Source organism: Phytophthora sojae, assembly GCF_000149755.1.
Source record: "Phytophthora sojae unplaced genomic scaffold PHYSOscaffold_1, whole genome shotgun sequence".
In the NCBI taxonomy this organism is placed as follows: Eukaryota; Oomycota; class Peronosporomycetes; order Peronosporales; family Peronosporaceae; genus Phytophthora; species Phytophthora sojae.
The window spans coordinates 9590154-9611278 of NW_009258115.1; the positions used below are offsets into that span (position 1 = coordinate 9590154).

The window sequence follows — 21125 nt, forward strand, 5'->3', positions numbered from 1 at the left end:
CAGCGGCTACTGTCGCTGCTGGGCCGAAGATGGCGCTCGCATTCGCTGCTGGAAGGCTGCCTCTGTCAGGCAAAGACATGGCAGCCAGTCTGCGGCTTGGTCCGCGGACGATGGCATGTGTACATACGCAACGCCATGCCGCAGCGTGATGCTGTTGCAACACTGGACGCGGTACGTCTACCGGCCAGGTAGCCATCAGCACCACGCCAAAGCTCCAGGCTGTTGCTACGCTGGGCGCGGCACGTCTGCCGGCCAGGTAGCTATCAGTCCCGAGCATGGGTGTTGCCCACGAGGGGAGAACCCGAACGTGTTGCCTTTGCAGACATTCACAGTTGGCGCGGCACATGCCGCACCTGTAAGGCGCGAAGCCATACGCGTGCACGTGGCACATACTACCTGTGAGATAGTCGCGGTGCGTGACGCTCACTGTGCGCGTGGCACTTGGTGTACGCGAGGTACCCCTAGTGCACGCGACACTACTTGTGCACGTGGCACTTGAGGTGCACGAGGCACTTATGGCAGTCGTGGTACGTGCCATACACGACGTGCCTTTGGTGTATGAGGTGGTGCCCTCGTACACCTTGAGGTCCTGTATGGACTGTGTGCCATGCGGTCTTGCACGCACACCGACCTGGTGTTGGTCGCCGCGACGCAGGATGCGATCGCCGGTGACGGAGGGCAATACACCCCACACCACGATGAAGTACCCTTGCGGTACCCTGGTGTCGAAGGAAGACACCTTAGCGTCGGCGACGTGATGGCCGTGACGCGCTGCAGGGCTTTAGACAAGTCCGCCGCGTTGCTCTGTATGATGAGCGGGTTGCTGGAAGCAGCCATGGTCGCTCAAGCAAACACGACGTTGAAGCATGACGCTTCATGGCTGTGGTCAGCGCTTGACCATAGCCCATGGGTCGAGCCGACGTATTCGGCCGACCGGCACATCGTGCTGTGACAAGCGGGGGCCTGTCGGGCCGCTGTCATGGCCGGAGATGAGCAGCACAGCTCTCTCCATGGTTACGCTACGCGCTGACCGGAAAGGTGCTGTCCCTCACGGGAGGCACTGCAGCACGAACGTGCCAGCGGGGCCCGAGGGCCATGCGACGCCAACTGCTGGTTGTCTACGAGGGACACCGCAAGTTTGGAGGCGCATGCATCCCGTGCCGAGGCACTCTGCGCCTGCTAGCGCTGTGAATACGGCCACTAAACGCGTCGGCTTCGCGGCCAACATCGCCGAGGGCAGGGGGGTTCCGCACGGGGTGCCCGCTGCGGGCACAAGTCACTGTGGGCGTGACGATGAGGCGCGCCGGCCTTGCGGCGGCAGCGCCCGAGAATCCGACCTTTGGGTGTTCGGATTCTCTCGAAGCTGATTGGAGAATCAGATGTGATTCTCAGATAAGTGGGGGAGGATGTAACGGGGTACAATCAAGTGTACACATTACATGAAGAGTGACGGGTGTCACTCTCCCGAGTACATGGTACATTGTACCAGTAGCTCCGCAAGCCAACCTTTTTGAGTTTGTGTGGGCTTTTGTATAGTTGACTTGTAGTTTGTATTACGACCAAGTTAACCTCTACCAAAATACAGTCAGTCTTATAACCTACTCCTTTGTAGCAAACCGTTCCCTTTGAGGCCGGGAACTGGTGAACTGCTGTTCACCTGGATAGTAATATCCGCACGCACTTCCTCTGTGCATTGTGCTGTGTGACCCCGTCACATGTACTCCGTTACACCGGCGTCGATGCGCGCAATGATCTCCTTGCGGTCGCCCTCGTACAGGTATCTCGACGTTCGTTCTCGACGCGGAGTAGTTGGAGACAACTCACCGTCAAAATACGACCGTGTCTCCCTGCTGGGTGCTACACCAACTTGAGAAGACAGCAGCGAGGAAAGCAAATGTCCATCTGTCACGCGTCGCTCTTGGTAGAATTGATCATCTGGCCTTGGGAACGCATTCGTCATTGTGTCTACCGATGGCGAGGACTGCTTTCGCTTGTGCAGCTGGCTTTCAAAATGGCGAGTCAACGCCGAAATGGCGATTTCAATGTTGGTGCCGGGGCTGGCGACGGTACCAGTGGGGGTCGGCTGCAAGTAGGACGAGAGCTGGGGGAGTGCAGATGGAGAGGAGTCCATAGTTTGGTCTGTCATGTTCTAGTCGTACGTTGTCGCGGGAAGGGCGTTAATTGAGAAGTGAGCGAGTGAGTGAGGCAGGGCGGTGCCTCCTCCTCTTTCGCGTGTCCGGGTTCTTGTCCGTCGCTGAGGGAACGAACAACTGGCTCGGCGCCTCGTCCACCTGCATGCTGCCGGTGCAGGTTAACCATCCGCTGTTGACTGGAGACAGCATTGCATCCGTTTGCTCCTTCAGTCTCGTTTTGGCGCCGATGCGTGGGCGGTGACCGAGTTCCTTCCCGCCATTTGCAAGGGCATTCGCTCGCGGAGTGTGCATGATGTTCATCACGGACGCGTTTCTGCAGGAGAGGTCTGGGCTGTCTCAACGCGGTCGTGTTCATCAACCTCGCGCCTTGACGCCTGCAGACAGAGATGCCGGACACCTTGAAGTTTTTCACCTAACGATTGTGCTGTCACCTCGCCCTCACAATTCCCCACTTGATTCCTGCACATGAGAGTTGGTACACTCACTCACATGTGAAGGCAACCGGGATATCGTCGGCAAGGTGTACGTATCTGAAGTTTCATCGCTACGTGCCTTCATGCAGGAATACATGCAACAGGCATTTTCGGTGGTGGACCCGTCAACTTGTTAGTACAACACCGTTCGTCCGACCCTCTTTCGCTGCGCGTATACCTTTCCCTACAGTCGCGCCTGGTGCTGCTGCAGCAGGAGGTCCGCGAAGGGCTGCAGCTTCATGGCCATCTTGAGGTTGCCCTGCAGGCGCAGCTTCTTCCGGATGAGCGCCTGCTGCAATCGCAGCCGACCCGCCGCCAGGTCCAGGAAGTCCTGCTCGTCCATGTGGATTTGCAGGTCGGGCGCGAGGCGCGGGTTGCGTCCTTCCAGCAGGGTGCCCTTGCCGTGCAGCAGCGTGATCGTCCAGACTTCCTTGTTGATGTGCCATTCCAGCACGCCCGAGATCTGCTTGCTGAGAGCGTGACCCTTCTCCTGCAGCGTAGCTCGCAGGCGGTCGAACACCTCCGCACACTCACTCGATCGAGACGTCGTCAGAGACTTCGGTGGCGCGGTCACGTTGCGCATCATGGGCTCGAACGAGTCCTGGGTGGACGTCGGGTGAGTCACGCGGCTGAAGTCGACGACATCACGCCACTGTTCGGCCACGAGCTCCGGCGTGAACTGCTTCGGGTCAGTGGGGAAGCCGACGCCGTGCGTACGCTGCAGACGCAAAGCCCCCACCCAGCCTCCACCCAGCTCGAACAGCTCGCCGTTGTCCTTGCACGACGAGTGGCACAGATACACGATAATCGGCGACGTCAGCTCCGGGGTCAGCTCCGTGTAGACGTCCTCGGGCCACACTGGCTGGGTAAGGCGCGTGCCGGCCACGGGGGACACTGCATTGACAGCGATGTTGTACTTAATGCCTATACACAGCAACGACGCCAGCAACACACAACATCGTCAGACTCTTCTAGACTTGAGCCACGACCCCCAGCAGCAGCAACAACCTTCGCGGTTCAGCGCGACGGTGAAGCCCACGAGTCCCATCTTCATGGCGGCGTAGTTGACCTGGCCGAAGTTCCCGTAGAGCCCAGCGCCCGACACGCAGTTGAGGATGCGGCCGTACTTCTGCTGGCGCATGATGGGCCAAACCGCCTGCGTCACGCTGAACGTGCCCAGCAGACTCGAGCGGTACACGTCGTCCCTGCACCAAACAGCAAGCGTCAGCCAATTTCCCGTCTCTCAGTACTACACAAGGTAGTATGTACCAGTGCTCCAGCGTCATCTTGCGGAAGGACCCGTCGCGGATAACCGTGGCGTTCTACAGTACAAAAGCACAACCCCCCGTCACTCCACGTCCCCCCGAGAGCACAACGAAAGCTGCTGATGCCCCATACATTGATCAAGATGTCGACGCGCTTGAAGTTCTCCATGGCCGTCTTGACGATCTCGGCGCCGTCCGTGACGCTGTTCCGGTCGCCCACCGCCACGCCCCCTCGGCTGCGGATGGCCTGCACCACGCCCTCCACCAGCGACGCGTCGGCGTCGTTGTCGTTCACCACCACGCGCACCCCGCGCGCCGCCAGCGCCTGCGCCCACGCACGGCCGAGTCCGCGCCCCGCGCCCGTCACGATCGCCACCTGCGCCGAGTCCCCGCTCCCGAACGACAGCATCTCGAGCCCTGTCCTGCCGACGCTTCCTCTCGCCTTGTGCCGCCCCAAGTTGAAGATTTCCGGCGAGTGGTACACGTAAACAGTCGTGTGGAATACACATATTTGTGTTGAAGCGGTGTGCAGTTTTGGCTGGAAGAGCTATTTTTAGCTCCCGCCAAGGCCCAAGTACGTAGGTCTAGGGCTGTTTCGTGCACCAGTTTCGGTAGGGTTATGCCTGTAATTTCAAGAGCTTTAATCGTACTTAGTAGAGAAACGAAAGTGTTGTCTCAATGGGCTATCCCCGTAATAAAGGTCTGATGAATCTGCACGAAAGTACTTTCGTGCACTTTCGAGCACTGCACGAAACAGCCCTACGTAGGTCACTTGGTCAACGGCTGCAACGATGGCGGCGGCGCTGATCCACGCCGAGTTCGGGGACGACTGCGATCTGTACGCGGTGCTGGGCGTGGAGCGCTCGGCCACGGACAAGGAGATCACGCGCGCCTACCGCAAGCTGGCTCTGAAATACGTAAGATACTTTTCAGTTGAGCTGAGTTGAGTTGAAGCGCGAGGCACTTGTGCTGACGTGTCTGTCGCCCTGTTGCTGCTTGCTGCCTTCAGCACCCGGACAAGCAGCGAGGCGATGAGGCTGCGCGCGCCAAGGCGACGGCCAAGTTCCAGGCCGTAAGCGCCATCCACTCGATCCTGAGCGACAAGGAGGCGCGCGCCGTGTACGACGAGTCCGGCACGATCCTGTCGGACGACCACGACGACAAGTCCCCGTCCTTCCAGATGTGGACGCAGTACTTCGCGCGCGTGTTCCCCAAGGTCACCACAGAGGACATCGCCAGGTTCGAGGGCGAGTACCGCCACTCGGACGAGGAGCGGCGCGACGTGCTGGACGCGTACACCAAGTACGAGGGCAAGATGAAGCACGTCATGGACACGATCATGTTGTCCACGGACGACGACGAAGAGCGGTTCGCGGAGATGATCCAGAAGGCCGTCAAGGAGAAGGAGGTCAAGGCCTTCCCCACGTGGTGCGAGTACAGTAAGGAGCAGTCGAAGAAGAAGAAAAGGAAAGAGACGCCGGCCGAGCAGAAGCGCAAGCAAGCGAAGCGCGAGAAGGAGGCGCGTGAGGCGGAAGAGCTGTTCAACAAGATCCGAGGCAACCAGCAGAAGCGGGGCGAAGGTTCAGGCAGCACTGCGCTTAGTACCGAACGGTAATGGAGGTGTCACCCTTGCTGTATCATTTGAGGGACGGATGACACTGACGTTAAATGTGTTGGTGCGAGCAGAAAGCGCGGGTTCGAATCACTGCTTGGGAATCTGGAGGCCAAATACGCCGAGAAGGGCAAGAAGTCGAAGCGCAAGGCTGCACCGCAAGACCCAGGCGAGCCCAGCGAGGAGGAGTTCCTCGCCGCGCAGAAGCGGTTGAAGCCAAGCAGGAAGAAATAAGGCAGCGGCGGATGACCATTAAATTGGTGGACTGCAGTGTGGATTCAGGAACTATGGTCATCCAATAGCTTCAATTAGAAAATTTCATTGCACTACTGCACCAGCTGCCAACTTCTTGTTGTGTACATTGGAGGCTACGGATGAACAAGCGCTTACTATTTATTTATCCCTTGAACTCAGTAAAGGCCGTGGCCGTGGGGGTGTCCGGGGCAGCGGTCTCGCTCACCTCCACCGCTACCGGAATCGGCTCGCCGTTCTCCATCGGGACGCTCACGTACTGCCCGCTCGCCTCGCACGAAGCATCGTAGCCAGCGTACACTAGCAACGCGTCTTCCTCACGCGAGACCACGTGCTCGTCGTAGTCGCGGGCCTGGTAGTCCACATGCACGAACGCGCGCTCCACCTCCTCCAGGTTCTCCACCTTGAACTGCATCTGAAGGGCGATATCGTGCGCCAGCTTCACCGACATCTCGCCGGGAACAACAACTTCGAGCTCCACGAGGTACTTGGAGCCAAAGTGGTAAGCGCGCACGATGTCCAGCGACATCGACGGGTGGTGGCGATTGCAAAGGTCCTTCACTTCCTCGATGAACTCCTCGCTGGCGCACACGCCGACGAGCTGCGTGACCTGTTCCCACGCCATTTTGCCCCAGGCCACCATGATGTAGACGAAAATGAGGATGGCTCCAGCAGGATCGACGTACCAGGCCTTCGGCTCGACAGCGGCGATGATGTACGCCGCAACGGCGAACGAGTTGCTCAGGGTGTCGTTGAGGTTGTCCTGGTGAATGGCCTCGACCGCCACCGAGACTGTGGACTTGAGGATCCAGGCCGAGTAGAACATGAGGCCGATCTTCACGACCACGGCCGTGACAGCAATGGCGATCGCCGCAGCCGAGAGGTGCGGCGCCTCGGGTTCATCCGACGAGAAGCCGTCGACGAGCTTCTTCACAGCTTCCTGGATGAAGACGATCGACGCCAGCACCATCACGCTGGCCGCCACAATGATGGCCACGGGCTCGAAGCGCGACGTGCCGGCCGGGTACTTGGCGTAGTCCTGCTTCTTGCCGGAGCGCGTGCCGGCGTACCAGAGCAGGCCCTGGACGAAGAGGTCGACCATGTTCTCCACGAGCGCCGAGATGAGCGCGAGCGAGTTGCTGGCGATGGCGACCGAGGTCATCACAATGACGATAAGAATGTTCGTGCAGAGCGAAGCCTTGAGCACCACCGCCACATGGTCCAGCGGCTCCTCCCCGCGCAGCACGCGCTGCAGCGTGGCGAAGTGCGCGCTCAGCGCCTTCCGCGGCGAGCTGGTCGTCGGTGACATCGGCCGAGCAGTGGGGCTCTGCATCTCTCTCGAGCTTGAGTGGACGAGGTCGCCTTGGGCTGGACTGGGTGCACTTGCCGTCTTCGGAGAGACTTGAAGAATGGGATCAAACCACAGGAATGGAGGAGCTCGCTCGCGCGGTCGATTAATCGACAGGATTCCGCTGCGCGCGTGCCTCCAATCTGGACGCCCGGGTTCTGGCCGGGCTGTCGGCTCTAGGCGCAACGAAGTGAACTGTGCTTGCAATGCGGGGCTCACCCACGCTGATGAGCAGTCCGTACTTCCGCAAACATTCTGACCGCGCTGCCGAGATTCACATCACCTCGCTGTTGTACATGTAGCCAACATACATACCAACTACATGCGGTACGAGGGCTCACACTTGACATGGCGGCAATGCGCCTGCGATCGAATACTCCATGAAGAAGCCTGGTACGTGTACAGCTTCACAACATGACTTACCTGGTATTGGAAAGCTTCGTGCTAGGATATCGTCGGCTCTCCTAATGTACTGTACTGTGCTGTAGGTATTCATCTTACGAATTTCTGATGATCTGCGCTGCTTGTCTCATGGTTTCTCCCGGTCGCCGAGCAGGAGTGTACTGTACAGTACTTGTATCCCTGCATCTTGCTTCAGAAAGTGTCTTCCTAGCTAAAAACACTACTGTTATACGACGGTAAGCGCGAGTTTGGATACACTCCGCATGTGACTCGGTTGCAACTTACATCAACCGCAGTTTTTTTTCGTGCATTGTCACTTACATTCTAGTAGCTTACTACAAAAGTATTACATTCGTTGATACCCAATTCGTGAGCAACATACTAATATATTAACAACTCTTGTGTCCAAGATCTCGTCTACTATATAGACCATTACTACAGTAGTATTTTGGAGCAATTCTTGATGGTCGACCTTCAAAGTGCTACAGCGGATGAGGTGCTACGCGCTATCCGCGAAATTGCAACCCTCAATCAAAGTAAAAAGCGCATACGTTGGCTGCCTGCATCACTTCCTGGGCGCTTGTTAAAGGCTCGCCGTACTTGAGATCTCGCCAACCTAACGTTGTTTACGCTCGGCGTATTCCACGTTCGCAGTGTATTGGGTGCTGCTCTTTCCTCGGCATCGTCGTTTCGCGCCGTGTTTGCCTTGATCTCATTGTTCTCACCGCCCTCAATGAACATGATGTGCTCCTTAGTCTCTCCGCCGTTATCCATGCTCTCTGCGCATCTAACATAGTATTTTCGCTCGACCCCACGCTACGTATCCTTCTGGCATAAAAGTGATGTCCAGTGATGAACCACAAATACAGATGAGTGCATGTGATCCATAAGCAAGTGGTCTCAGGTTTGTCCGAGCTGTCTACGCCTTGTATGGCATGGGCCATGCAGTTGAGTGAAGTGAAGACACGCCACGCCACCAAATAGCGAAGAGCAGGTAGTAGATCGGGTTGCTGGAAACGTGCAGGATGAAAACAAAAGGGCAGAATACAGGAGGCCGGCGTCGAAAAGCTCCGCAGGACGAACTACCCGCTTTTTCTCACGGAAGCAGAAGCACGCATTAGTAGTAGTCATTACTAATACATACGTCAAAGTTTATGATACTTCTGTAGTTACTTTAGCATTATATTATTTACTCATGTATATAACAATATTTTGTAATATTGTTGTATATCATATTATTATAATGCATATGGTATACTATCGCCTCAGAACTAAATACTAATACTAATTTCTCCTGCTTGAAGAAGACCAAGGCTGTAATACGCTCTGCAAAATTTAGAGAAAAATATTAGAAACACCGCAAAATGAAAGGTGAGTGAAGAGGATGACGACAGGAGTAGACTTCATAATTCTTATCTAGCGCTATAGTAACCTCGTTCATTGAGGTAAGTGCGTGCAGGCAGAAATGGTGTCGGTGACAGTCACATGTGGGCTTCTACGCACGCCAGGGGAAGCTTTCTTCTCAATCTGTATCGACGACGAGAAGTCAGTCGGGATTTCGTTTTACGCGATTGCTCCAGCCAAAGCAACAGACTTTCCGTTCAACCAACGTCTGCATCCGTTAATCCCGACTACGTGTTGTACATCAACCCGGTGTGTGTTTTCCGGGGTGAAGAGGAGGGATCGCAGATGATTCGCGTGGGAATCCGTTTGATCAATTGCCGTGGACACATGGAGACGTGCCGTATTCGCTAGGATACGCTGCAACTGGTTCGTTCGCCTCCTTGTACGCGATTGCACGTGCGGCGGCGGAGGGGAACGAAACCCGCAACATCGTCTGGCTTCCTTCTACCTTGCGGTCCCAATGTCTCGCTTGAAGATGTTGTTGGCAATGCTACAGATCTGCCGCCTTCTACCAAGTATTGCCAGTTCATGCCCAACGAGTGGTCGAGACGAGTACAGACTCCTGTATCGACCCAGCGGTATCGAGATCTTCCTCGAGCCTGCTCATGTTACGAAAACCTACCCAGCCCATCAATATGAACTAGCAAAACAGCAAGCAGGGACCGTCTACGAAGTACTCCGAGTACGGTGCTCCACAGTGGAGCACGTCGATCTGCTAACGACGCCACGTGTAGCCTGGTCTTCGGTCCTCGAGGAAGCAGCGTCAAGCCATCCACGCTAGCGGAAGTATTTTGCGCCACCCGTGATATTCTGGAAGCTTTGGTGAAGCTGCACTCGATTTCGTGGATGCACCGAGACATTCGATGGTCCAATGTGGTGAAAATCTGTGGCAACAATTCCGAGTCGTGGTTTCTGATTGACTTCATGGAGTCCTCAAGACGCTGAAAGTGCAAAACACTTGTCGCGTTCTATTCACGCTCCGGAAATGTTTACAGAGCCTACCCACACAACTGCTGTGGATGTCTGGTCTGTAGGTCGTTTGCTCAAGTCCGTAGGAGATATTTGGGGAGATTCAGGCGACAGGGATGCATTCGTGCGGGAATTGATGCATGAACTGCAGTCGCAAAGACCAACTGCTAAGAAAGCTCTTGCAAGGCTGAAGGAGCTTGGACAACAATACATCGGGACATGGAGTGACGAGCCGGAGGCTAGCGAAGAAATGTGAAACTTCCCTTAGGTAAACAATGTGTGAACACTCCAGATAAGTCAGATATGTTTTTTTGCTTTACGGAAAACTGATTGACTGAGGTGGACTTGACCTCTGAAAACGCCACTAGCTATTTTCTACGTTAAACGGATTGACTGAGGTGGACTTGACCTCAGGAGATGGTGTAGTTAGTCTCTTATACCCCAAACAGCCAAGTGATGACAACTTGTGTGGATCTCGCGTTGCGCCAGTGTCCCGATCTGGAGAGCCTCGAGCGCACCAGAACGATCTCTACGTTTCTTGGCCCACCACCAAGCCTGTTACTAAGCGAGGCTTGTAGGTCTGGGACCGTTGCGACGTTGGACTGGATTTGGGCCGCTAGCTGTACGTCTGTCGAAAAGAGGACACCAGGATGGGCGCTCACGAATTATCTCCGCTCCGACCAGCGGTACTACCGTTGGCAGTTCGCCAAATCCCTGCTTGCAGCCACCGAACGAGGTGACATGGAGATCATTGAGTGGCTGTTTGCGCACTTCTTCGGCTGCGAAGTGTCTGAGTAAAAAAGGTAACCGCTATTAGCGGTTACCTTTTTTACTACCCTTAGTTCACCCTGACCGGAACTTTTACCCGGAACTATTTCTTTGTGAAAGAGCGCATGTTTTCACTAACCTGAGAATAACCCGGAGAAAATATATTTTGCTTAGTTTAAGAAGAGCATATCTATCGTGTACATCGCAAACTACTCAATCAAACTATTGTTATCCACTTCTTACGCAAAACTATAGTTATCCGCTGCGTTCTCGCATGGGAAGGCCCCATGGGGATACTGCTAATCAGCACATAAGCTCGTTCTTGGCCGTGATGTTTTCCTCGAAACCGGCAATGTCCTCCTTCATCACAAGGCCGGACGTGATGAAGAAGAGCACGACAACATCGGTGGCCAGACGCATGGTCATGAGTCCCCACTGAGCCATGTTCCGTGGGACGCGTAATGCGGGTCGCCTACTGTCTCCATGCACATGTGATTGTCCATGTTGGTGTGGTAGGTGCCGTACACCGCGCTGCTCAGGTTAGCCGAGGCCATGCTGAGGTGGAGGTAGGACAGTATGAAGTCCGAACCAGCGCCCATGAAGTGGATCAAGTGCCAGGGTGCCGTTGTACTGCGAGCGGTGACGTGCAGTCTGGGTTACATTCTGAGCCGCTCCGCTGTGACCTCTCATAAGCAGCTTATCGTCTGGTATGACGAGAAAGCGTTGGAGATGTTACTGTTTCTGCAAGTCACGTACCCGAGCATCTTCACTCCAAAATTCCTTAAAGAACTTCGGGGCGATTTTTCAGATCCCCTTTTCCCAAAAAAAACGCAAACGGCCGAAATCATTCGGAGTTGGCTCGACGAAAACTATCCCAGCGCCATAGCGAACAGAAGCCCGTGAAAAGGTTTGAACTGCGACTAAGATGCTGAGCTCCTCTCTAACCTGCTGATTGCTTTTGCTTTAAGGGTTTCCAATGCATGTGTTAATTTCCAGCTTATAGCTTGCTCGTTCACACGAACCATTTGAAGGTTTCGACTAAAGTCGTGTTGGAAGGGAGAGGTATACACACTTCAGGGTTGAGTCGCGGATTTTTATAAGAGCGTCAAGCTGAGACTCAACCTTGTATGCAATTCAGACGATATCAGCTAGATGGCTAGCGGCGTTAAACTGTCATTTACGAGGATCCAAGTGGCTGTGTTCATACCCGTTGGATGAAGCCACGGCTAATGGACAGACGTACGGCTAATGATTCTGCAAATGGACACCTCGACGTTGCCAATGGCGCTCTACTAACCAATCGGAGAGCTGCCCGACCAGAACAATCCAGTACGAGTACGCTGGAAATGACCGCCTTCATGTCTTGCAAGGATACTACAACGCAATGATGTGAATTCTGGATGAAAAAAAACAGTTTTTCCGGATAAAAGATCATTTTTTTAATTGATTGATCGTATTGCCCTTGTTCTCCACAACAGCGCTGCCAGGCTCGGGCGGGAAGTAGCCCTGCGGGTACGTGGCATCCCCGCCTGAAGAAGACTCGATGGCAGTCGTGGCAGTCGGCTGCCTGGCATACGCACCCGAGCTAGCAGCGTGGTATTGCTGCTGCTGCTCGTCGAGGTTGTTGGAGAGCTCCTTGGGCTCGTGGACGGCACCCTCCTCGTCCTCAGACTCCGAGTCGATGAACAGCTTGGAGCTGGAGCCGCGAGGCGACCTGGAAGCTGAACGCTTCTTCGCCTTGGTCTCGGCGGCCTTCGCAGCGGCAGCCGCTTTTGACGCTTGGGCACGCTCACGACCTTGTGCCAGCGTCAGATGCTTGGATGCCAGCACCTCCTTGGGCTTGGAGCCCGCGTCGCTCGGCGACTTCTCGGCCACGACCCCAGCGTCGGCCATGGCGACTTCGTCGTGCGACTGCTTGCTGTCGCCTGAGCCGGACTCGGCGTCCTCCGCCTCCTTCTCTGACGAGGCCTTTGCGTCGGCCGAGGCGTTGGTCATGTCGCCTGCCGCCAGCTCCGTGCCTTCGGCAGCGTGCGTGCTGCCCTCCGAGACGTTCTCGTCGTCGGGTGAACTCTCACCGGAGTACTGGACCATCGTGCAGTCAAAGACGGCGGCTTCCCAGTCGCGAGCCGGGCTTTTATGGCCCTGAGGACTCTCCTCCTTGCCTTGCGCGGCGTCAGGAGACTTGCTCCGAGCCCCGGCCTGACGGCCACTCTCCGGTGTGCTGCTACGAGAGCGCACCACCTCCTCGGCCGCCTTCGTGGCCTCCATCAGCGCGGACGACTCGTCCTTGGTCTTGGCCGCCCTGGTCTTCGGCCCTACGGCCCGCGGTTTCGGAGGTGCTTTCGCACTGCGCGCACTGCGCTTTGGAGGCATGCTTCCGGTCGACGTGGACACCCTGCGGCTTGCTCGGCGATACGCCAGTTGCTCTGTGAGGCCTGGGAGCCGAGGCGCCAGAGCTCGCGCCGTTGTCGATGGATTTCGACTTTGCGAGTGAAATGTGAGTCGCCGGCGTAACCTCGCTCTGATTGGTCGATAAGATCGAATCTAAGTGGGGGAGGATGTAACGGGGTTACATGGAATAGTGACCCTGTCACTATTCCGGGATAACTACATCGGTCACTCCCCTGGATAGTGACCCAAGTGGCCTCAGAGCCAACAGATACATTTTGTATGACACAAACTATAGGGAACTTAGGATTTGTATGCAGGCCAAATCTGTACCAATCTATAAATACATTCAGTCTTAGATCTACCGCTTTTCAAGTCAAGTCGTCCCCTTCAGACCAGGGACACGTGAACGGCTGTTCACTTGGAGTTTGTATACTCCTGCTTCCTCTGTTAAGAAGTGCTGTGTGCCCCGTCACACGGTGCAAGCTGCACAGGCTCTCGGTCGAGTAGCGCGACAACGCCTTGAGGCTAAGTCGGCCCTCTGTGTCTGACAGAGCATTGGTGAGTCATGTTCCCACCTCTGGACAGACACAAGGGCGTCCGATGGGACCGCCAGGGCGCTGGATGCGTCCGACAAGACGAAGAAGAAGAAGGGAGCATCATTGACATGCTGATCTCCATGAAGAAGGTGCAGTGTATCTGCAACCGAGGGCTGTTATGCCTGGCATGTGGAGCTGCCTCAACAAGCAACTCCAGTGCTGAGAGTCATTGCTCGGCATGAGCATTGACAAGGGTGGTGTTCGATGACACCACCAGGTGGGTAACCAAGGACCACTGACTAGCGGGTAACTTAGTTCCGCACAGAGCATGTAATGCTGAGGAGGCCGCTCAAGGCACCTCCGGCGTGGGTAACCAAGTACCACGGACGGTCGCCCAGACCTTAACTGAAGAGGAAGGCGCTGCAGGCACTTCCTGTGTGGGTAACCTAGTTCCACACCAGGTCGCTCAGACCTAAACTGATGAGGAAGGTGCACGATGCACTTCCTGTGTGGGTAACGTAGTTCCACACGATGCCGTAAGGCTCTGCATGAGCCGGAGCCTTCCACGCACGGTCTGTATGACCAAGACTAGTGATCAGGTCACTTGGGTCTCCTCGTGTGTGGTGGATGACCACACGGAGTTTAAGAGGCTCGTGACACCGTCACGATGTCATTGCCGCACGGTCCTCTTGAAGGCACCGCGCGGCTTTGATTTTAAGCGGAGGAGGAGTGCGCGGAAGCACTTCCTTCCTCCAAGGGCTTGGCACCCGGTCATCATGGATGACGTTCGACTGGGTGTCGACCAGCGCAGCTGTGGCCATGCGCACAGAAGACGTGGCTTGGGTACACGACGTACCTGCGGCGATGCATGTTGCGTCGCCGCCGACTCGGCGAGCATGGTCGATCACGACTGGAACGTGTCTGCCGGAGGGCGACACCTCAATGACCACATGCAGGAGCATGCTCGGTCTAAAGGCAAAGGCCGCTGCGCGGCAGGGATCGTTGGTACGGTCTGTCGCGCCTAGCACTGTGCGGCGTTGGGACAACAAGTGTCCATGACTCGGTGCCGAGATGGCTGAGTCTGAGTATGTGTGCATGCCATGCAGCTACTCTGAATGCAGGACAAGCCGTACGCTGTCATGGGTGTCATTGCCCGAAGACGTGGGTAACAGAGTAACACGTCAAGTCACGCAGACTCAAACTGCATCCAGGCTGGTAGATGCCAAGCCCTGGTCGACGATGTTGACCCAGAGCCAAAGAAGGGTAGCTGCCCGTGCCACCGGAGTCTGCTGGCACGGTGACTCGGTGCTGCAGGGCGGTGCGAGGTTAGGCGGCCGGCTGGCGCCTGACCCACCGGGGCTCAAATCGTAAGTGGGGGAGGGGATCGGAAGTGCCCTTCCTCCCGAGGTCTCTGGCATGAGACTTGCTTCGTCGTAGAAGCCAGTGTAGTGGCTGCATCGTGTAGCCACTCACGAAGTATTGCACGAAGGTGCTGGGCCTGATGCATCGCTGCTCAGGTCCCATGGTCATGGTGACCGATGGCCAGCAACCTTGGCAGCGTCTACTGTCGCTGCTGGGCCGAAGATGGCGCTCGCATTCGCTGCTGGAAGGCTGCCTCTGTCAGGCAAAGACATGGCAGCCAGTCTGCGGCTTGGTCCGCGGACGATGGCATGTGTACATACGCAACACCATGCCGCAGCGTGATGCTGTTGCAACACTGGACGCGGTACGTCTACCGGCCAGGTAGCCATCAGCACCACGCCAAAGCTCCAGGCTGTTGCTACGCTGGGCGAAGCACGTCTGCCGGCCAGGTAGCTATCAGTCCCGAGCATGGGTGTTGCCCACGAGGGGGAGAACCCGAACGTGTTGCCTTTGCAGACATTCACAGTTGGCGCGGCACATGCCGCACCTGTAAGGCGCGAAGCCATACGCGTGCACGTGGCACATACTACCTGTGAGATAGTCGCGGTGCGTGACGCTCACTGTGCGCGTGGCACTTGGTGTACGCGAGGTACCCCTAGTGCACACGACACTACTTGTGCACGTGGCACTTGAGGTGTACGAGGCACTTATGGCAGTCGTGGTACGTGCCATACACGACGTGCCTTTGGTGTATGAGGTGGTGCCCTCGTACACCTTGAGGTCCTGTATGGACTGTGTGCCATGCGGTCTTGCACGCACACCGACCTGGTGTTGGTCGCCGCGACGCAGGATGCGATCGCCGGTGACGGAGGGCAATACACCCCACACCACGATGAAGTACCCTTGCGGTACCCTGGTGTCGAAGGAAGACACCTTAGCGTCGGCGACGTGATGGCCGTGACGCGCTGCAGGGCTTTAGACAAGTCCGCCGCGTTGCTCTGTATGATGGGCGGGTTGCTGGAAGCAGCCATGGTCGCTCAAGCAAACACGACGTTGAAGCATGACGCTTCATGGCTGTGGTCAGCGCTTGACCATAGCCCATGGGTCGAGCCGACGTATTCGGCCGACCGGCACACCGTGCTGTGACAAGCGGGGGCCTGTCGGGCCGCTGTCATGGCCGGAGATGAGCAGCACAGCTCTCTCCATGGTTACGCTACGCGCTGACCGGAAAGGTGCTGTCCCTCGCGGGAGGCACTGCAGCACGAACGTGCCAGCGGGGCCCGAGGGCCATGCAACGCCAACTGCGGGTTGTCTACGAGGGACACCGCAAGTTTGGAGCCACATGCATCCCGTGCCGAGGCACTCTGCGCCTGCTAGCGCTGTGAATACGGCCACTAAACGCGTCGGCTTCGCGGCCAACATCGCCGAGGGCAGGGGGGTTCCGCGCGGGGTGCCCGCTGCGGGCACAAGTCACTGTGGGCATGACGATGAGGCGCGCCAGCCTTGCGGCGGCAGCGCCCGAGAATCCGACCTTTGGGTGTTCGGATTCTCTCGAAGCTAATTGGAGAATCAGATGTGATTCTCAGATAAGTGGGGGAGGATGTAACGGGGTACAATCAAGTGTACACATTACATGAAGAGTGACGGGTGTCACTCTCCCGAGTACATGGTACATTGTACCAGTAGCTCCGCAAGCCAACCTTTTTGAGTTTGTGTGGGCTTTTGTATAGTTGACTTGTAGTTTGTATTACGACCAAGTTAACCTCTACCAAAATACAGTCAGTCTTATAACCTACTCCTTTGTAGCAAACCGTTCCCTTTGAGGCCGGGAACTGGTGAACTGCTGTTCACCTGGATAGTAATATCCGCACGCACTTCCTCTGTGCATTGTGCTGTGTGACCCCGTCACATAACTGGCATCGTTATCTAAGTTTCCCGGTAGCAAACGACCAGATATTGATAGCGAAGATGCAGGTTAAATATCGCGTTGGTGTCAATACGAAAACGATGTGTAGTAGCGGAAAACACTACAAATCCTGGTTGCACTTCGTTTCTGTGGGATGTGCCTGTTTTCCGTTTATGAAATGCCAGGTGAATTTCAATCCAAGATAAAACTAACTATTGCCAAAGCATACCGGTATGCTTGCATCCTGTCTACGGGTATGCATTAGACCTGGGGAGGAAAGGTTAAGGTGCTCAAAAAGGTTGAAACTGCCGCGATTGGCAAGATTCAACGGATTTTTCAAAGTCGGTTTTTCGTCCATTGCGAGAAAACGGTGACAGCTTTTTCAATGTGGATTGTTGCATTTTCCTATATTTTAGACGAATCATGAGCACACTGGTTAAAAAAATCGATTTTTCGAGTCCAGCTATAATTTCGGCGCGCACTGTACTGCCGCACGAACGATATGGACACCTTCCTGCAGTTGGGCGGGGATCCGAACCTCGTGTACGATGACGATCTGGTCGTGGGTGAGCCGGTGGACTTGGAGGCGCAGATTCAGCGGCACATTGCGGAGACGAGTCAGGCCGATGCGTTGTTTAGCGACCAGCTCTATCGCCCCGTAAACGACGACGTGGAGGAGGAGAGGGACGAGGGCGGGACCAACTTCTCACCTCTCGAGTCGGACGAACTGGAGCGCCATCGTTATCTGCAGCGCATCCTGTCCATTGAGAGGGGGATGCAGGAGGCGGACAGCGAGGTGCAGCAGCGGATCGACACCATGAAGCGCATCCTGGAGCTCAAAGACCCCATGGAGCAGCTCTCCGAGTACCTGGCGCTGAAGCAGGAGGCCCGGCGGGAGGACGACGTGGACATCGTGGAGGATCTATTGCACTGCGCCAAGCGCATGACGAACGAGCAAGACACCGAAGTGGCTATGCTGGGGGCTTTCTTCTTCCTGTGCGACAGGCAACGATCCAAGGCACGAGGGATGACAGCGATGCTGCCTGTTGTGGCGGCGATGATGGAAGCAGCCAATGGGATGGACCACCCGCCATTTTAACTAAGCATGCGTGCTTCAGTTGCTGACAAAGGGAGACGTTAGTGTTTATTATGGAGCCTATCGTGCTACGACCCCCACTGGAAGAAATCGCATTGGCTTCCCTGCGGATTCGGGCACTTGTAAAATGTCCGCCCCTTGTTCACTCCATTCCTGCATGTGAGCAAGACGCCTGGTAAGCCGCAGCCACACTTTGGCGTCCCGTTGTCGTCGCCTCCGGGTGCTGAAAGCGGCATCGCTGAAGACGTCGGCCGTTGACGCTGCGACCCCATCTCGTCCTTCCACTCGAAGTACCCGCAGCTGTCGGCACCCTGAAAGCTGCAAGAATAAAACTCTCGGTTTTGGTTCGGGCCCGGCCTTCTGGTTGTGCGTAAAATGCAGGAGACATTGTGGCCCGAGCACAACGGCGCAGCATCATTTGATACAACAGCAGCGCCTCTCGTAGAAGTCGGCATCGTCGGTCCAGCGGCCGTGTCCACAACTTCATCCTTCCACTGAAAGTACCCGCAGCTGTTGTCGGTCTGGCTGCGTCTGCAAGTGTAAAACTGTCGGCCCTTGTTGGGTCCTTCCTTTCTGACTGTTCTTTCGGCGCAAGGTTCACCATGTCCAGGACACTTCACCACTGAGCCCGAGTCGGAAACCCATGCAAAGAAATCGCATTGCTCGCCCTGGGGAAGTGGGCACACGTGGAACATGCGCCCTTTGTTCGGGCCATCTCGACTAACCTCTCGTTCCGCGCAGGGCAAGCCATGATCTCCACACCGAGGCACGTCAGAGGTCATACTTGGAGCTGTGTGTGGCTGAAGCTGATCTCGCGGAGTGTCTGTAGACCCTGATGGAGTTCGCTGGCGCTTCCGTCGTTGATCTTGGCTCACACTGTCGCTCGGACTAGAATCAGGAAGACCTAATACCGTAGAATTGCGTGCCCTGACCTCACCACGGACAGGGAAACGATCAACCGTTGGGTGAGGCCTCACATCCATTCGAGGTGGCAAGCGAGGTGCGGCGCTTTGGTTGACAGGCTGCCCGAACTGCTCCGAGAAGGTTTGGTCCAGCACGGCGGCGCTTCGAGTAACCTCCAGGAAAATGCTTTTCATCTACGAACAGCAAGCCACAAGTCAGCGTCTACATCCTTAGAAATAAGCTCAAGTGCAATCCACGGATACCTGGTCCATACACGATCTCACTACTTGCTGGATTTCTTTTCGCCCCAACGAAATAGCTTTACAATCGTTCTCCATCTGAGCGCACACAAAAGATTGTTTAGCTCACCGGTAAAACCACACGATCCATCTTTGAACCATCCGACTTACCGCAGCACGAAGCACTGGTTTTGCCAGCTCAAGGCCCATGTGTTCATAGGACAGAACGAGCGCCAGTCCGAGCGTAGTTGGCTTAAACTGTGTGTCGTTGTTGACTTTAATGGCGTACTCGCGCTTGAGGATGGTCTTGATATGCTCGGCGATAGTGGCGTCGGTGCCAATGCCATTTGAATCCATTTTTGCGATCAAATCTGCTTCCGATAGCAGTGGTGGTGGATTTGTCTCGCCAGACAGCATCACAACTGTAGATGGATGAAACACGTCGCCACGCTGGTATACTGGGATCGCTGACGCATTCCATTTCTCGTACTTGTAAATGTCCAAGTAATTTCGCTCCTCCACCATCAGCCCAGACGCCGTGAAACTCTCACCCAGCATCCTCATCACAACGCTTGTTTGACTGCCCTTGGCATCCCGACTACAGCACGCTAAAAAATGGCGAGTGACAAACTCGTACACCTTCTTCTCGTTTGGATCTGACAAGGTATTTACATTGACGCTCTTAGTCGGATGGATTGGAGGGTGTGCTTGGTCGTCAGAATTTCCATGTCGAGGAGCCTCATACTTCCCGCCATCAAGAAGCTGCTGAGCCACATAGTTTCCCCACTGCTGATGATTCTCGTGCAGACGGACTAAGCTCATTAGGTCCGTGCCTTCTTTAAATTTGCTCGTCTCCGTGCGCGGGTAGCTAATAAAACCCTTATTGTACAAACTTTCTGCTGCTTTCATCGTCGCCTCAGACGAGATTCGCAGCCAGCGCGATGCTCGCTTTTGCAGCTCCACAGTCGTGAGTGGCAGCGGCTTCCGTTTCCATGAAGGCCGCTTGTCCACCGACTCGATTGTCGCTGTTTGGCTCTCCACAAGACACTCGTAAATACACAAGCACGCCATACGGTCAAAAAGGTGACCGCGCTTCCACTTGAACGTCGTCGTGGGTGCGTCTGGCTGATCGGTTTGTTGATGTGTGACGCTAATGTAGTAGAATGCTTCTCGCTCGAAATTCTGAATCTTGAGGAATCGCTCCACCACGAATCCCAGCGTTGGAAACTGACAGGGTCCATAGCTGATGACGCTCTTTTCCTGTTTGATCGCAGGGAATCTGCTCTGAATCCGCATGGTCTGGAACCGCGTGAAAGCTGCACCAATTCTCAGGTCGATCTCTGATCGCGCGTCGACCGCCAGCGACAGCTTCTCGTTGGGCTCTGCCAGGTTCTGCACTGCATGAATGATATCTCGAGGAATAAGAGCCGAAAACCGGGCACGAAACACGCGCAACCTCCTGTTGGACCTCTCGCAGATGCATTTGACCTCGTAGGCGATGTTCTCCCCCTCTCGGTCGCAATCCAGCCACAGCACCAGCCACTGCGGCGGCAATGGTCAGTCAGTCAGTCAGCCTTTCATCCACCCAGAGAGTCAACACTACACCCACCCACCTGGCTCTGCCTCGCCTCCTTCAGCAGCGTCTTCTCGATCTTCTTCTGGGTGTCGTCGCTGCGTATCCTCTTGCACACTGGGGCCGTGAAGAGGTCCACCGGGTCGCACGAGTGCCAGCCCCTGACGCTCGCGTCGAAGTCCAGCTCCATGATGTGGCCCGTGACGGACGTGACGACCATCTGAACCTGCTGCCCGTGGATCTGGTACGGGAACTCGAAGAGCGCATTGTACTTGGAGAACCCTGCGCGCTATCGGCACAACGAGCAGCGCGTTAGAGAGCGGATTTGGGGCAGGGCAGAGGCGCAGAGGACGGCAGTGACGCGCAGCACACACACGCTGCGAGCGGCCCAACGAGAGGATGCTGGCGATCTCCTTGGCCACCGACGGCTTCTCCGCCACGTTCAGCACCTTCATGCAAATAATAATTGCGCG

The 21125-nt window shown here is 55.9% G+C and overlaps 8 protein-coding genes across 8 annotated transcripts; 3 read left to right on the forward strand and 5 right to left on the reverse strand.

The window, feature by feature from the left end:
• Window positions 1-1711: 1711 nt before the first annotated feature.
• Window positions 1712-2146, reverse strand: PHYSODRAFT_322981 (hypothetical protein; the record flags this gene model as incomplete). The annotated part of the gene is made up of 1 exon (XM_009518444.1): window positions 1712-2146. One exon carries the CDS (start codon window positions 2144-2146, stop codon window positions 1712-1714), a length of 435 nt encoding a protein of 144 aa, XP_009516739.1.
• A 591-nt stretch (window positions 2147-2737) lies between these two features.
• On the reverse strand, window positions 2738-4317 carry PHYSODRAFT_284465 (estradiol 17beta-dehydrogenase). The gene is made up of 4 exons (XM_009518445.1): window positions 4025-4317; window positions 3896-3948; window positions 3635-3831; window positions 2738-3550 (listed from the first exon to the last, which is right to left on the reverse strand). The coding sequence occupies exons 1-4, from the start codon at window positions 4298-4300 to the stop codon at window positions 2811-2813; spliced, it is 1266 nt and encodes a 421-aa protein (XP_009516740.1). The 5' UTR covers window positions 4301-4317; the 3' UTR covers window positions 2738-2810.
• Window positions 4318-4637: 320 nt separating this feature from the next.
• PHYSODRAFT_353667 (hypothetical protein) lies at window positions 4638-5851 on the forward strand. Its single transcript, XM_009518446.1, has 3 exons — window positions 4638-4808; window positions 4901-5502; window positions 5578-5851. Exons 1-3 carry the CDS (start codon window positions 4683-4685, stop codon window positions 5735-5737), a joined length of 888 nt encoding a protein of 295 aa, XP_009516741.1. The 5' UTR covers window positions 4638-4682; the 3' UTR covers window positions 5738-5851.
• Window positions 5852-5900: 49 nt separating this feature from the next.
• On the reverse strand, window positions 5901-7106 carry PHYSODRAFT_552775 (hypothetical protein; the record flags this gene model as incomplete). Its single annotated transcript, XM_009518447.1, has 1 exon — window positions 5901-7106. Exon 1 carries the CDS (start codon window positions 7086-7088, stop codon window positions 5901-5903), a length of 1188 nt encoding a protein of 395 aa, XP_009516742.1. The 5' UTR covers window positions 7089-7106.
• A 3843-nt stretch (window positions 7107-10949) lies between these two features.
• On the reverse strand, window positions 10950-11200 carry PHYSODRAFT_322985 (hypothetical protein; the record flags this gene model as incomplete). The annotated part of the gene is made up of 2 exons (XM_009518448.1): window positions 10950-11081; window positions 11123-11200. 2 exons carry the CDS (start codon window positions 11198-11200, stop codon window positions 10950-10952), a joined length of 210 nt encoding a protein of 69 aa, XP_009516743.1.
• Window positions 11201-13602: 2402 nt separating this feature from the next.
• PHYSODRAFT_322987 (hypothetical protein) lies at window positions 13603-16081 on the forward strand (the record flags this gene model as incomplete). Its single annotated transcript, XM_009518449.1, has 5 exons — window positions 13603-13722; window positions 15039-15299; window positions 15389-15484; window positions 15537-15656; window positions 15716-16081. The coding sequence occupies 5 exons, from the start codon at window positions 13603-13605 to the stop codon at window positions 16079-16081; spliced, it is 963 nt and encodes a 320-aa protein (XP_009516744.1).
• A 1262-nt stretch (window positions 16082-17343) lies between these two features.
• On the forward strand, window positions 17344-17940 carry PHYSODRAFT_322988 (hypothetical protein; the record flags this gene model as incomplete). Its single annotated transcript, XM_009518450.1, has 1 exon — window positions 17344-17940. One exon carries the CDS (start codon window positions 17344-17346, stop codon window positions 17938-17940), a length of 597 nt encoding a protein of 198 aa, XP_009516745.1.
• A 65-nt stretch (window positions 17941-18005) lies between these two features.
• On the reverse strand, window positions 18006-21107 carry PHYSODRAFT_470148 (hypothetical protein; the record flags this gene model as incomplete). The annotated part of the gene is made up of 6 exons (XM_009518451.1): window positions 18006-18802; window positions 18875-19034; window positions 19104-19178; window positions 19239-20621; window positions 20693-20934; window positions 21014-21107. The coding sequence occupies 6 exons, from the start codon at window positions 21105-21107 to the stop codon at window positions 18006-18008; spliced, it is 2751 nt and encodes a 916-aa protein (XP_009516746.1).
• Window positions 21108-21125: the final 18 nt, after the last annotated feature.

Excerpts from the sequence above, each read along its gene's own strand:
- PHYSODRAFT_284465 (XM_009518445.1), bottom strand. The coding sequence starts at position 4,300 with ATGCTGTCGTTCGGGAGCGGGGACTCGGCGCAGGTGGCGATCGTGACG. Across the intron at positions 3,949-4,024 it reads GCGTCGACATCTTGATCAAT|AACGCCACGGTTATCCGCGA; the intron begins GTATGGGGCATC and ends TTTGTACTGTAG. Across the intron at positions 3,832-3,895 it reads AAGATGACGCTGGAGCACTG|GGACGACGTGTACCGCTCGA; the intron begins GTACATACTACC and ends TGTTTGGTGCAG.
- PHYSODRAFT_353667 (XM_009518446.1), top strand. The coding sequence starts at position 4,683 with ATGGCGGCGGCGCTGATCCACGCCGAGTTCGGGGACGACTGCGATCTG. Across the intron at positions 4,809-4,900 it reads GCAAGCTGGCTCTGAAATAC|CACCCGGACAAGCAGCGAGG; the intron begins GTAAGATACTTT and ends TGCTGCCTTCAG. Across the intron at positions 5,503-5,577 it reads ACTGCGCTTAGTACCGAACG|AAAGCGCGGGTTCGAATCAC; the intron begins GTAATGGAGGTG and ends TGGTGCGAGCAG.